This window comes from Ornithodoros turicata, chromosome 3 (assembly GCF_037126465.1).
Source record: "Ornithodoros turicata isolate Travis chromosome 3, ASM3712646v1, whole genome shotgun sequence".
Lineage (NCBI taxonomy): Eukaryota > Metazoa > Arthropoda > Arachnida > Ixodida > Argasidae > Ornithodoros > Ornithodoros turicata.
The window spans coordinates 27,033,410-27,049,041 of record NC_088203.1 but is presented as its reverse complement, the minus strand read 5'-3'; the positions used below and the strand labels follow the sequence as shown (position 1 = coordinate 27,049,041).

General features: G+C 46.9%; 1 protein-coding gene across 1 annotated transcript in view; it reads left to right on the top strand.

Moving 5' to 3' along the window:
* The window catches only part of LOC135388330 (potassium voltage-gated channel protein Shal-like), a 447,190-nt gene that overhangs the window by 384,845 nt on the left and 46,713 nt on the right, over positions 1 to 15,632 (top strand). Inside the window, exon 4 of the mRNA XM_064617811.1 lies at positions 3,052 to 3,207. Coding sequence (XP_064473881.1) covers positions 3,052 to 3,207 — 156 coding nt within the window. The remainder of the gene's footprint in view (positions 1 to 3,051; positions 3,208 to 15,632) is intronic.

Genomic DNA, 15,632 nt, shown 5'->3' with positions numbered 1-15,632 from the left:
TTATGTTCATGTCAGAGGTGCATGGTCATGATACAGACGTTGTTGTCTGCAAGTTCTGCGGCATAACATTACGCGCTTTTGAAAAAAAGAAAAAAAAAGCTTCTTTTTGTTTTTGCGACTATGTCGTTCCACGGCCGTTGTTTTTCCTTCCGAAGTACTGATATTAAATCAGTTTTAAAAGTTAAACAACGGATAACTGGGAATTCTTAGAAAATAATAAACTCATAAAAGCACCCTTTCCGAATATGCAAAACCAGCTCCCGTGGCATAGTGGTTAGGATGGCCGCTTTCCAAGCAGAGACCGGGAGGAGACACGGGTTCGAATCCTGTCACCGCCTGTGCTGTCTGAGGTTTCCCCTGGGTTTTCCGAAGACTTTCCAGACGAATGTCGGCACAGTTCCTCGTGAAGTCGGCCCAGGACGTATACTAACCCCTCTGTCCCCCACTCCTTCCTGCTGTCCTCTCTCCATCTGCCCACGTCTGTACGCCGCTCATGGCCACACTTGCTTCGCGGCGCTAACACGGAATTGAAAAAAAAATGAAAAAAACTCCGAAAACACGGACCCTAATTATAACCATGATATACTTGTCTTACCTGCATAATGGGTGTATGTTCGTTACCTTTGATATTTCCGTTTCTAATACCAGCCTTTCAGTTCTGTTTCCATTGCTGTATCCGGCAATGGAGCGGCTGTTATTGCGCTCCGGGTATAGACAACAAAGCTTCAGCTTTGACAGCATCCCCGTTTTGTCTAAAAGCGGTGCTTCGGAGTCACGCGTACACATACATCTCCCAGGACCTTAAAAATTATGAGGAAATATATCTTCATCCTGTTGGGTGCCCTGCTGAATTTCGGAGTCCAGCAATGGCAGTCTGGATGCCAGAAATCCGGACTCATTTCAAGGTCTGTCAACTGTTAAGAAACGGGTGAAATGAGAAGACTCCTGTCCGCGTGCTATGTGATGCAGTCCGTTGCGCTGATATGTCACACTGTTAAAACATAACTTCACCGCATAGCACGCTCCTATCCAACCGTCATCCGTTCTCTCCCCCGATTCGTTGAAAACGAGATGTGTGCGCCTTTTTATGACACTTATGTAGTTGTAATAGTCATCACAAAGAGGCGTACGCGGCATGCTTTCCACAAGTCAGGAATGATACTGGTATCATTCTGTGCAGTGGTTGGCCTTCAGCGTGCTATGTGGTGAAGACCCCTCTAGCGTACCTCCTCGATGTGGCTTTTACAGCTCAGTGGCGTTGCCGCTTGAGACAAGTGGACTCTCTGGTACCCTACATTTTTATAAATCAACTTCACCGCATAGCACGCTCCTAGCCAACCATAATCTTTAATGATATCGTTATCTGCCCTGATTTGTTGAAAAGGGGAGGCGTACGCCTTTTCTGTGACAATTATGAACAGCATAAGTGTCACAAAAAAGGCGTACCCACCCCGTTTTCAACAAATCAGGGCGGATAACGACATCATTAAAGATGATGGTTGGCTAGGAGCGTGCTATGGGGTGAAGTTCATCTTTAAGAGTGCAGTTTTCTCGATGAAAACTGCAGAGAGTGCCAAAATTACTAGGCAAGTTACAGTGTCGAAACGTTGGTTTAGTGGATGCGAGCAATGCGGGCTTATCCCACACTATACACGCAGACGCATTACGGGTATACAGCCGCATTTTACCTCCAACCCGCAGCGACATCGAATTATTTCTACCCGCAAATCGTAAAACTGCAGGGGCATCTGCGGGTAACGGCGGATATACCCGCACCCCCGTTCGCCGATAATTATGCGCAACGTATAAGTGGGAGCACATCTGTCCCCTAATTCTCCACGTTCGCTGAGCGACTAGGCTTGACAATCGGTTATGTTCTACCAGTCGATCTTTTTACAGCCGTAGCTATTAACGGGATATCGCCGCGAGATCGACCTATGGGGTGGGGGGTAGGGGGGACGACACTGTCACTTTTCTAGTGTGGATAACATGTGGGCCAACGTTCGGAGTTGATGGTTCTTTTCCGTAATTCTTGCGTATATTCATCGGAAGATCCCTTGTGCCGCGATGGTACAATACTGTTCGGTTCCCCAATGCTCCACCTACTGCACTGCATGCGAAATAAACGTGTAAAAGCAGGGGACGCGTCCAAACTATACGATAGTTCTCCGTTCTCCGCAGCGCGCCGGCACCGTTCGATCTCGGAAGCGAGCCCTCCGCTTCTTCTCTCTTCTTCTTCTCTGTCTCCTTCTGTCTTCTTCTGTCCGTTGACTGTTGGTTTCGGTGATTGAAAACAAGTTAAAATAATCTAAAGCTATGAAAAGCAGTTTTGACATACGTTGTCCCGGTAACACTTTTTACACAATCGCAACCGTCCTGTAATTTTTTGTTTCCTTTCCCACGGGGACAGGCTGGGGGAGGAGGGGGGGGGGGTCGTTTCACAGCCTGTATATTCTGGGTGTCGCTATTTTAAGGTGCTCGGGCACTTTCTCTAAAACGTAGGTCAATAAAACGAGCCTTCCTTTCGCTAAAACGTAATTCGCTCAAGAGTGACCTCTTGTCTAAAACATTATTCTCTAAAACACGGCTCGCTAAACCTTAGGGGGAACCCAAGTTTTTGGACACCGTAGGATCGATCCTTACTGTGTCCTTACTGTCCTTACTGGCGACTCATTATTCCATTTCATCACATTACTGCTATCAATGGGGTAGAACATCGCCTGGCGATGAAAGTTCCAGTCACCATCACTCCAACAAAGTTGTTGTTACAAACTTGAATGGCTTCTTGCGGATGCCAGTGAACTGAGTCCGAAGTATCTGCCTGTCCGATTTCAATAGATCACTGTCTAGAGAAACGCGCTGAATATTTGTCAGGACGATTAGTATGACACAACGATGGTGAAGATACGTATTAAGAGGGTCTTCCTATGGCTAGCGCGAAATATATATAAAAAAGAGTTGAGGAAGAAGGAAAGAGAGGAAGGAAGAAGGAAAGAGAGATTGGAAGCCACGCGTGAGAATTGTATTTGACCGTGATTTTTCATTCTACAGGACCGAGAGTTCGTGGAGCTGGAGGTGCCGTACAACGGGCAACCTAACCGACCGTCGTCTACACCTCCGTTGTCCCCGGCTCCTTCGGTGGGCTCAGAAGACAAGTCCCTTCTACAATCCTGCTGTGGACGTAGATGTTCCAAGAAAAAGTACCAGGTAACATCCAGTTGTCCGTGTCTACTATTTAGGCATGAGAATACGTGGCTAGAAAACCCAAGAAATACCGCGAGTCCGTTACGCCAGTGAAGGCTCTGTATACGGTTAATTAGGGCACACTGCTCGTTGGCAGTATTAGCTTTTCGTACGGCCATAAGGTTTAAAGAAGGGTAAACGCCGCAGACTGAGAAAGCGGCTAGGTGCGTTCTCCAATATTTGCGAAGGACTATCACAATACTCTGCACCAGTCGAGATGCCCGACACAAGCAATGAGCCCCCGGCTGTGTATTTTTATTCAGTCCCTGCGGAAGAGAAGATATATTTGTGGATTCTGTCTTGGGGCGATCTTTTCATAGTCATCAGCAGGGCCCGGAAGTTGATGCGAAATGCATGTTCTTATAATTTGTTCTAAAGAATATCCAACGTTGCTCAACACAATTACAACGATATAAATCTACAATGTTTCGTGCGTCATATAATTACATATTATGACATATTTCTTCCTGATCGTCATATAATATGACATTTGCATATTATGGCATATTTCGGCGCTATTTGGCTGCATATTCGTCCTTCATTTTGCCACTGCTCACGTCCTTTCGGAAGGGCACAATACCCGTGCTCCAGCTACACAACTAAGCTACTACGCTGCTTCGAGCTACGCAATCAGTTGATTCGGCTAACCCCACTAGCACCCACAACCAACTTCTCAAAACAGAACGCGCGGCAAGTACTCAGCGAGTCCAAGTTGTGCCTGATAAAAATAGGAAAATGCAAGTATTGCAGTCTGTGAGCGCCGTTCTCGAAGGCAATGACCAGCACAACGAAGAGCTGTCTCAACATGATGTAGATAAGCAGGTATAGCTATAGCTAAAGTTTCACTACGGACTAAATCCCGTGTCTTCGGAATCCTACCAAAGTTATGTTACTGAAATCTTCTTGTCTCACTTTACATTCCTGCAGAATATTTTGGCTCGTGATCCGAAAGTTACAGAAAATTAGTTTTGAAAACTGTCTCTCCCCGGCGCCCGGCTCTCATCTGGCAACGTTGTTGCCCTTCGCGTCTTCCGGGGGGCTCACTTTTTGCACTCCGTTAGCGGAGCTCCACGTGGCATATCCTCCGACCGCTCCGACCTTCGAGAAAACACAAGGAAGGGGAAGATATCTGTCCCATTCTCCCCCGCTTTCGCTCAGCGTCACGTGACTTCTCCATCACGTGACCCTCCCCGGACGCCGGTGTCGTTGGAAAGAGACTAGCGCTCTCTCCAGAACATGACATCACTGCAATTTGTGTGCAAGACATGACGTCACCTGCTCCTCCCGTCATCGAAACTCGTGACGTCAGCAGATCTTCAAAAATTGATAGAAATGCACAACGCTCGCAAGCAGGATTGAAATTTCGCGTATAAAATCCTTGAGGTACCTACTTTTCATGGACTAAATAAGATAAACGCCGTTTTCCGAGTCTGGAGTTGCACTTTAATTCGCCCGAATAACATCCAGCAACATAGCACACATTTTCGTGGTACATGGATTTCTTAACTGGCAAAACAGGAAGTTTTGATCATCATGCAATGCCCAACCAGGAATACACCTGAGTGTCCACACTTGAACGGACTTCCAACTGGCAATAAGCAATGTACATTTTTATTCGTTGTACGTTTTTTAGACAATTTACGTAATTACACGATTCTAATGTACATAAAAGCTTCCAGAGCCACATTCGCGGCATCATAATATTGCCGCATATTTTGTGCATATTCAGAAGTTTCGCGCTGCATATTTGCATGCATATTTTGGAAGATTTCTGCGCATAAAGTCTCGGGCCCTAGTCATCAAGGTAAAATATCGCAGGAACAGGAGAACACTCATTCAGTGACATGCCGATAGACGGCGTACCTTGTACCTTGAGGCAAACGGTCATTGCGCCGTTGTTTTAACTAGATCAATGGGAAAGTAGCGGTAGCGATCACAACCCACAACCGACTAGATTATACTGATCAGGGTTGCGGAATGGCATCACCCATTCCATTCTAATTCCATTCCGAGGAATAAAAATTTGTGATAATTCCATTCCTTTCAATTCCTCGGAATGAAAAGGTATGGCCAATTCTCACTCCTGGAATGGCTTGGCAACCCCATACCACTCCTTTATTTCCATCAATAAAAGGAAGGGACTGGTAACCGTGCTGGATAGCCCAGCAGTGCTATAGAGGAGATTGACATTACCCATCACGGAAAGAGCAAAAAGACAAGGTTATTTCGCCCTTGACCGTGTGGCACCCAGACCAGTCCATTCCAATTCCATTCCATTCCTAGGACAGTTTCCGCCATTCCATTCCAATTCCATTCCGGGCTCTGATAGATCTGGAATGATTCCGAAATCATTCCAACGCCGGAGTGGCAACTCCGCAACCCTCATACTGATCATGTCATGATATGAGAGTCTTACGCTCGGTCCCGCCCCCTTATCCGCTAGAGGCGCTACGCATTGATCCGCGGGATCTCCATCGTCACTGGGCATTCGGCATTTCAACTTCAAATGAGATAAACGAGCACACTATACTGCAGCGGACGATAGAAACGGTAATGGTGTCATTAAAGCGTGAAGAATGATGATGATGATGATGAATTTATAGCTTTTGTAGGAAGGGTACACCGTGGGACATGCACTAGTTGTACAAAAATCCTAACATAACGTAAGCATAATGCATTATCACAACTGAGGAAACAATCCCTAGGCCGATGACCTGCGCGGCCGGTGTCCTCCAAATTACGACGCTAGCGAGGACTGCAAATGACATGGTCTCTATTATCTAGTTGCATTGAAGTATAGTAGCGCATTGTCAACGGTTCTCTAGCCGCGCTTATGTGAATGGGATTGAAGCGTGCCATATCCCCTCGTCGTATCTCATCGCACGGATCCTCCGCACCCGGTTGGTTGACATTGAGAGAGGATTTCCAGCGGATACAATGCGTTTCCGTCGCATTCGCGTAGAGGTGTGTATAGAACCGTTCAGATTGTGGCACTTACTTAAAGCGGCAGTCCGAAGCTAAAAATGACGACGTACATGAAAAAAAATACTTCAATGAAATTCGCAGCCACCTACATATAATTTAATTTTGTAGACGGCACTTTCTTCGCCGTGACGTCATTGCCAGTAGCTTCCGATGTTTGTTCTGTCCAGCAGCCAAAACCACCGATTCGAGACTTGATGTTTGCGTTTTACCATATACGCCCAAACAGTCATTAAAACAATATTCTTAACGACATCTAGACGAAGCTCCTTTGACTGCACGCCATGCTGTCGTCTCTAGGCCACGGTCTGTGGTACCAGTGGATTCTGGGACACGTTGGTACCGTGGGGAACGCCCTCGCCGATTCTGCGGCCAGGTGTGCCCGTGCAGCTGGGTCTGTTACTTCCGTTCCGCTTACCCTGCCTGTCTGCCGATATTGCACGAATCGCTCTCGGGCCTTTTTCCAAGACGCCGTCAGGACGAACTCTTTTCTGTGCTTGAGTGACCCGACGATAGCCCACACTCTGGTAGGACACTATCCCAGGGAGGAAGATTCCTTGTTCCACAGACTTCGACTGGACGCGTCACGGACTCTACTGCTCCTCTTTAAGATGGGTCACCTTCCATGACCCATCTGCCCCACCTGTCATGTTGAAGGAGACATTCCGCACGTGCTGCTCCACTGCACCTATTACCGCTAACGCAGTCTTCTCCCGAGGTCGCGCATCGCTCGCTTCACGATCTCAGACTTTTCCCTCGCTACGCTGCTAGGGCCCACACAGCATAGTGAGGTGACCAAGGCACTTCTTCGGTCACTGCGGGTCTGTGGTATTCTGGGTGAACTGTAGTGAAGTACCCAGGTGGAGGGGGTTCAAATTTCTCCGAAATTGCACCTTTATTAGTGCTTTTCGGAAAGTGGAACGAGGGCGAAATTCTCCTCCCCCATGTAATGTTCCCATAGAACCCCTCCTGAAATATTTTTCTGGCTACGCTGCTGGTGAACTGTGACCAACTCCGTTTTGTTTTGTTTTTTAACTGGGAATAGCAAGCCGCCGTAGCGCAGGCTGACCTTTTCCTCCTTTGCTTTTTTTCATAATAGACATACGCCACCCCGTATTCTTAAAGGAGTACAGAGGGCCATCAAAAAAAAATTCAGATTAAGACATCTGATGAAAGTGTGTGTGTCATTATACCGAATAGCGCGAAAGGTTTTGATGTGTGCAATTTGTTTCCCAGAAAAAAACTCACATAAACGTAGCTCCGCCCGTATACCCTTAACTCGCCACTCCAGCTATAACGAGGATGAGGAGGTATGATACACGTCACCGATGACAGTATAAGGAGAACTCGTTCTGGTTCGCCGGTCAGTGGGGGTCAGCGCCTTGTCCCTTTGCCGCCGTAAACCTGTTTTGCCAGTCCTCCCGGAGAATTGGGGATAGAAGGAGCGGCCGAAGTATGGTGACTAGATGAATATTGTCTGGTGTGAGGAGCGCCGCAGCCGAGGCGGCCCGTTCGCGGAAGATGCCGTCAGGTAGCGCGCCAACACGGATGTATGCGAAGATTCTCCCGAAGCGCGTCTGCCGAACGGGCCGTTTTCGCCCGTGTGGCCGAAAAGTTTTGCGGAGGAATGGAGCAGTGAGGGTTAAATATCAATGGTAAACGAATAGCTTAAAACACATTGAAGATCGCTTATCCAAGCATGCAACGGATCAGGTACTCAGCTTGGTATGTCCCATGCGTAGCTCGGACGTGACAAAGCTGATGGCAACCTCCCTTTTCAAATTTTATATCTCTTCCTTTTATCAGGTTATTTTTTTCGTCCATTCTTACTTTTAGTTTTCTTTTTTTAATGTCATAACAACAAGGCCGGTTGATCTTTCTTTTTGTTCCTCGATGTATAAAGTTTCCTATCAGTCAGTGAAGACACGAGCATGTCCAAACTTCAACCTGGTAATGCCAAAACAAGATTTATTATACACAGCAATAGAAATAACCTGTTTCGTCCCCTCACCATGATATATATGTACATACATATTCACACAATGAAAACAAAGAATATCTGTACACGAGTCTGAATGCTCACATAAGTGTATTCACTGGAGACGCGCCTCCTTTGGAAGTTTCTGCTTTTGCTCCGCTCTGCGCGAGAACGGTTAATGCTCTTTACGAGGAAGTGCATTCTCATCACAGCATAGAATTTTACAATGTTCATCGTGAAATATTCACTATGGGCTTGACGGCCAACATTTCCATAAGGCTCCCCCAGCCAGTGATGGGCAAAGTACAAAGTGCTAGGCAAAGTACTTCAAGTATTCATCAAGTACATTGTGAATTTAATTTGTATCACTTTGCATTTCACTGTTTAGTATATGGTCCCGGTGAAACCGAAACCGGATGCGAACGTGCTGTTCACTTTTCTCCTTTACTTCAAAACTTACGGCACTCTGTTCGACGATACCTGGTATTTGGTATCTACGCATAATTGACAGTTCAATACAACCCTAATCAAAAACCACTCGAAGGCTCCAGGATGTCCCTTAAAGCTCATGCTTCTGCCGCGTCGCGGGACCCTTTGTGCGATCAGTTATTAATCTTCACTACAGGGAAAGAAAATGAAAGTAACTAGCATCGAAACGAAAACTCACTACAGAAGAGAACCCGAGGAAAATCACGAAGCGAAAGTGAACTAGGCAGCCGTGGGGGCGCTGCAATCGGCCTGCAGCACAAAGCAACTTTAGATGACAAATTGGGACAATGGAATGGCGTCCAACGGGCAGTTCAACGGGACAGCCGTAAATCAGGGAGCGCTTCCACGAAACAAGTTTGCTCTCGTCCTCCATGTCGTGTCAGATTATTCCATTACCACGCTCTGTTTACCCCCGCTGCGATCAAGCCTGTTTCTAAGCGTTCTCATGAAACGTTCCAATGTGACGGTAGGCTCGCGCCCCCTTCCGAATACGGGGACGAATTAGACTAGCGGGTAGCAGAGATCACACTGTTTATTACGTCCTGCTGCACCGAAAAGGTTATCGATCCGAGTGTCAAGCAACAACCTCGAACCTTTTTTCCTTACAAACAAACAAACAAACAAAAAACAACAACTGCGAACTCTGTCACTGGAGGATGGACATGCATCGAGTATTATTATAAAGCCGCCTCACTGCACTTCTTGGCGCCTCACTTGAATCGTGGGGGACCTTGTTTCGAAGCACTTTCGCAATTTACACTTTACAGGTGTACAGGCGCACATGTGGTTGTCAGTGCACCGCAAGCTATATGCTGTATACCTTGCGAAGCTGTCATTCGCCTATGCGAACTACGTGAATTGAATACTCACGGAAAGTCATCTGCATATTTTTTTAAACAAAATTAGGGGGCTCCTACGAGGTTTTGGGCGTAGAATTAACTTTGATTATAGTTTTAATTTCATTTTCTTGTATCTTAATAATTATATTAGTTAACTAAAATGCTGATAGAGTTACATTAGGTTTTTTAGTTTACATTTAGTCCATTTATAAATACATTATTTATTTAACCCTACACCAGTGCGTAACGCGCGAACATTACATTTTCCTTAAACTGAAATTGTGAAATTTCTAAAGTGCCTGCCACATAAGCGATCGCAAAGTTGTAAATTGTGCGTGAAAACAAGACTAGTCAAAGTTCTTAATTGTTATAATTTTAATTATTTAATTATGAGGGGCGTTCAAGTCAAGCCGGGACTTTTCATTTTTCACAAAAGTAAACTGAACTTAGAGGCGAGAAATTAGTTTTATTTTTCAACGAAATCTCCAGCCGCACTAATGCACTTGTCCCACCGTTGCACGAGGGCTTGGATGCCAGCAGCGTAGAAATCCATACTGGCGCGTAGCAGCCATGATCGGACCGCATTCTTGACCTCGTCGTCGCAGTTGAAGTGGTAGCCCCCAAGGAACGCGTTCAGTGGACCGAAGAGATGGAAATGGCTGGAGGCGAGGTCTGGACTGTAAGGGGGATGTGGCAGCAACTCCCAGCCAAGTTCCTGTAAGGTGCCCGTCGTGAGATGTGCGGTATGCGGGCGTGCATTGTCCTGTAGGAGGAGGACACCTTTGGTGATGAGGCCCGGCTTTCCGAAACTGGAGGTGTTCATGAATGATAGTGTTCGACGTTCCCACTGAAAGGTCCGTCGTTCGAGCCAGTTCGAGACATGTTATCCGTCGGTTCTTGAGGATCAGGCGCTCCGCAAGTTGGATGTTCTCAGGAACTCTGACACTGGGCTCTGAGCCGTCCCGGCCGGGACCGTCCTGCACTGATGTACGGCTATCTCGGAACCGTTTGCACCACTCAAACGCTTTGCTGCGGCTAAGTGTATCGTGGCCATACTGAGCCTGAAGTCTTCTGTGAATTTCAGGTGACTTTAGGCCTTCATTCACGAGAAACTTCATGACAATTCGCTGTTCGATGTGCGCGCTCACCTCGTCGTCGGCCATCTTGTCCAGCACGTGTCCTCTATTTTGCACAAGCTTTGGACCACCACGTGGTGAACGCGGAGGCCTGTCGCGCGTGAAAATGACGAAAAAGAAGTAGCGCAAGCCATTTGTACACTCAGGAGACAGAAAGTCCCGGTTTGACTTGAACGCCCCTCGTATTATCAGTGTTTTATAAACATGGAGTACATTTAAACCAACTGCTAGATTTGAGCCAGAATGTGTAAAACTATACGCAGGTGACGGCCCTATAATCACGTGCCGCACAGCCTATCTATTCCCATTTCTCGAAGCTTTATATTCCCCAACGCTCTTATGTGCATGCAGATTCATAAGAAAGCAACTTCAAAAAGGAGTTCTTCACACCTACCCGGCTAAATGCATTTTCTCTGCGTTGCTTTTCGCGTTCACGGCAAACAAGATCTGTTGGATGCTCTGACTCATCATCTACTCCTAGTTGCAGAAAACGGTCGGAAGAATGGCAGGCGCGCAGCACCAAATCACGCCAGGAATTCCATTATTAGTGGAATAAACGGTCGCGTTCTTCAGAGTAGACCGATCTCCGCATTTGCAGACTGCGTGCCGTCGAACCATTGTTGCCAACGAGAGTTATGCCGAGCGACCTAGAAACTATTAAAAAACTGTTAAAGGAACCTAAAAGTAAATCACAAAGCTTCAGAAACCGTATGTTCTTCAGAAAGCGCGTAATTCGAAAGCTTCAAAGACATAATAGCTCTATACAGCATTGAGTTTAGCGGACGAAATTCCGAAGATGGCTCCGCCAAGCGGACTGACTCATCTAGCAGCACTGGCGCGTCTCAATGCGCCATCTGGTGAGAATGCAAGCAGAAACCCTTCCACGTTCACGTCATTCACGCGCTATGCTTTCGAATTTCGTGCTACAAAATGCCCGTTGTCCAACATGCACGGTTGGACGCAACCAGGAACACTACAACGTAGTAGAGGCAGCCACCCGTGCGAAATCGGCTGGGAATGCAGTTTTGCTCACAACAGTGAGACGACAAGCGGCTTTCACTTTCTGGTCACGCCAAGAACACAATGACAGTCGCGGATCGAGAGAAGCAAGCAGAGGGCGCTGATGTTCCAGCAGATTCCAACTATTTCACCCACACTGCTGAATGATTTTCGTCATATACTTGGAACGACGTTTAAAAGTAGTTAATTACATGCTTCGGATGCGTCGTGTAACACTTTCCATGACGTGGTCCTTGTACGCCAACCCGGAGCGGCATTCGTATGCTTCACTCCGTACACGTCCATGGCCGTATTTTCAGCCTTCCATCATCCTCTTCACGTAATGTCCACGTGCAGTGGGGTAGGGTACCGCACCACCGCGGTGAAACACCCCATCTCATCGTCATCATTTATTGTCATTGTTGTTGTTGTTGTCCATGGCCGCTATGATTAGTTTAAGCAGGTACAATATCAATTTTAGAAATTCATTAAGCATTGTAAATGTCAGCACAGTTCCGTGTGAAGTCGGCCCAGGACGCATGGTCCCACCCTACAATAGTCGTGAAATTGCCCGCCTAAGCGTGGCCGACAACGGCAAGTAGTTTCATCATCACTACTACCATTAGTATGAAAAGCACGTAAACGTGAGGACTTATGATTTTATGATTTGTCTATTTTAATCGTAAAGACGAATTTTACAAGAGTCGTCAAGGTTGTACCGAGACTTTTGCTCGAGAATTATCAGTGAGTAAACGTAAAACTTTCGGAGGGCGAAGTGCAATGCTTCTCGGATCAGTGGCAGCAGCAAATATCATGGCGGCGAGCAGTGTGTCTGTATAGCTGTGGAAAAACGACGCATAATCAAGTTCCTTGTGAAGGACAACGTCAAACCATGAGGCCAACGAGATGAGATTTTGTGAAGATTACAGGCACAGTATGCTATAGAACAAACGATGTCAGGGGTAGCCAGTGTATGAATGGTGCAGACAGTTTGGCGAATGACGAGATATGGCGACGAATGAACCGCATGGACACGTTCGTCCGATTGCAGTCGCGCCAGTGAACATCGCAGGCGTCGAGCAAGCCATCCTCGAGAACCGGCGAGTAACAGTTCGGGACATTTCATTTGGGCGTTGCATTGAACAATAATAGCGTCGGCTGTGTGGAGTCAATCATGCATGAGCAGTACTACATGAGCATGAGTACAAGATGGGCTCCCTGACACCTTACTTGTGACTAGAAGGGAGCGCTCATGGCAGTCTCTGAGTAGCTGCTGAACGGGTTTCAATCCAATAGGGACGAATTTTTGCAATCAATCAATCATCACATGTGATGAAACCTGGATGCATCATTTCACCCCAGAGAAGCATTATGGAATGGCGACATAAGGCTTCCTCGCCGCCAAAGAAAAGCAACCTGCTGCCGTCAACTGGGAAGTCCATCGGAACTGTCTTCTGCGACATGCGGGGTGTCGTCCATGTGGACTTCTTAGGACAAGGGGTCACGATTAATGCCTAGTAGATAAAGGGTGCCGTGCGAAACGCAATTCGCAAGAAAAGGCCTGGGATGTTGTCAGGCAGGATCACGTATTACGTATTTTTGTCGCGGCTGGTCGCGGCGCAGCGCAAAAGGACGCTCTTTCACTCCCTTATCCATCGATAAATTACGTCCTTACATTAATGAATTACACCAATGAATTACACCAATGAAATACGCCCTTTTGCGCTTCGCCGCGACCAGCCGCGACAAAAATACGTAAATCGAAACCAATTAATTACTGCAACAAATGACCCGCTTCGGTGGCAGATGTTTCTCTAAAAGGTGTCCACTGAAGGTCCCAAAAGGGGTAGTACACATTTTAATACCGACAGCGCCCTGTTTTAGAAGATACGCTTTTTGACGAAACTCATTTGCATTTTTATTTTAATAATGAGCGCCTCCCACTCATTCACACGGTGTGCAGCTTGTAGGTGGTATCGAACAGATACTTGTAAAAAAGAAAGTTCGTGGATTGGTGCACCCGTTCGGCGAATTATTTAGCCCGGGGATTTAACTGAAACACCCGGTATACGCTGCGGCAGAAAGTGTGCTCCCCTACTGATGGCACATGGTGGCGCTGCGGTACGTCTCCTGGCGCGTTACTTATTCTCCTCATCTACAACGACGTATGTAGCTGACGGACTGGATTTCTTTTAATTCTTAACTTGAACACGACTACAGTGAGATTTCCTTTTCTCCCTCTCTTTTTCCTTGTTCATTTATCTTCCCCTTACCTTCCTTACTCTTCCTCTCTTCCCCTTACCTTGTCACAAAAAGGCGTACGCCCCGCGCTTTCCGCAAGTCAGGAGTAATAATGGTATCATTGAATGGCCTTCCGTGTATTATCTGGTAAAGTTCTGTCTTAACAGTGTGCATGTGCGCGTTCAAATCCTGGTGCCGGCTATGCTGTCTGGGTTTTTTTTTTCCTGGATTTTCCTCAGACGCTTTCAGACATATGTCGGCACAGTTTCCTTATAAGTCGGTCTAGGATGCACGTTCCCCTGGGCGTCAGTCGTGACGTTGCCCACCTCTGTGAGGCCGACAACGGCGACCATCACCACCACCACCACCATGAAGTATAGGTGCAATTAGTTTTACAGAGCGCCTGACAGTAAGGAGAAAACACGTCACATCAAACTCGATCACTATCATTCGCAAAACACGTCGCCCTACTACAAACTAAATATTAAAAACAAAAACGCACCCTGCGCAAGTTCTTCTTCAACGCAACGATCGGTATATGGCTGCAGGCGCCATCCGTGCCAAACCAGATTCCCTGTGCCGCCTGATACCCACATGAGAAAACCAGACCACCCACCATTTGCACTGACTGCTTGCAGATCGCATTAGGCACTGTTTCGTGGCGAGGAACCAACAGATCCATTGCCCTCTTCTTTCTCGAGTGGTCGTCTGCGTTCACAAACGTTGCAGACGAACCTACCCGGGGCCAGAAAGAGGAATCGTCTGCAATGTCTCCTAAAATATCGGTTTCCCAAAGTGTGCGAAATAAATATGAGGTGTCCGTAAACAATGTCACGGTTTGTTTGCTCATGTCGGGCAGTAGGAGAAGTGGCTCGGTAAATAAGGGCAGGAGAAGCGAGGGTGGAATATGATTGGTTATGGGGTACAGTGCCGAGTTTAAATAGATGGGGAAATATAGCTTCGCGTTTAGGGCTGTGATGAGATCATTGACGTGTTCGAATCGCCCGAGGTGCGCCTTAGCTTCCCATAGCATACCCCAAATGTGAAGTGCCGCCTAAGTCTCATTCGAACAGTCTGGTAAATGTCCACAGAGGCGCACATTACGGAGCCGGTTGCGACGCAGGCTTCGGGGTATACAGTAAGTCTTGTCCGTAACATAAATACCGTACTCAAGGTACTCTACCTTAAATACTTTTTGGAGTAACTTGGTATTTTACAAACACTTCAAAGACACAGCATTTATTACTTTTTTTTTCTGGTTGGGGGACACGAGGAAGGTCGGAAAAGGGTCAACTTCCGTCTGTTTTAGTTGCGCGCTATGCCACTTACCGTTTATTCACACGAGCGACATTCCCCAGAATACTCCAGTGGAAGATGCGAGAAGCGTCATAGCTTTCTGCTGTCACGTGATCGCTCAACATCGTGTGTCTTCACGTACACTGCCACACGGCACCTAGATACAGAAGGCCTGCTTGTTGCCTCCTCTCACTCCTTCGCTACGTGGACATATAAAGTCAGAATTCGTCTGCTACTGCGAATCGCCGTTCTGCGAATTCAAGAACTCGGAAATGATTACAGCTAACTTGGAACCTGTAGACCTGAACCTGTAGAGAAAAAGTGCAACACGCTTTCCAGAAAACCAGTCTTGAGAAAGATATGGGACCGTTTTGCGCTTTGTTTTAAAGCTTTCCCATTCAGTATGCGGGGACGTTCAATCACTTCTCG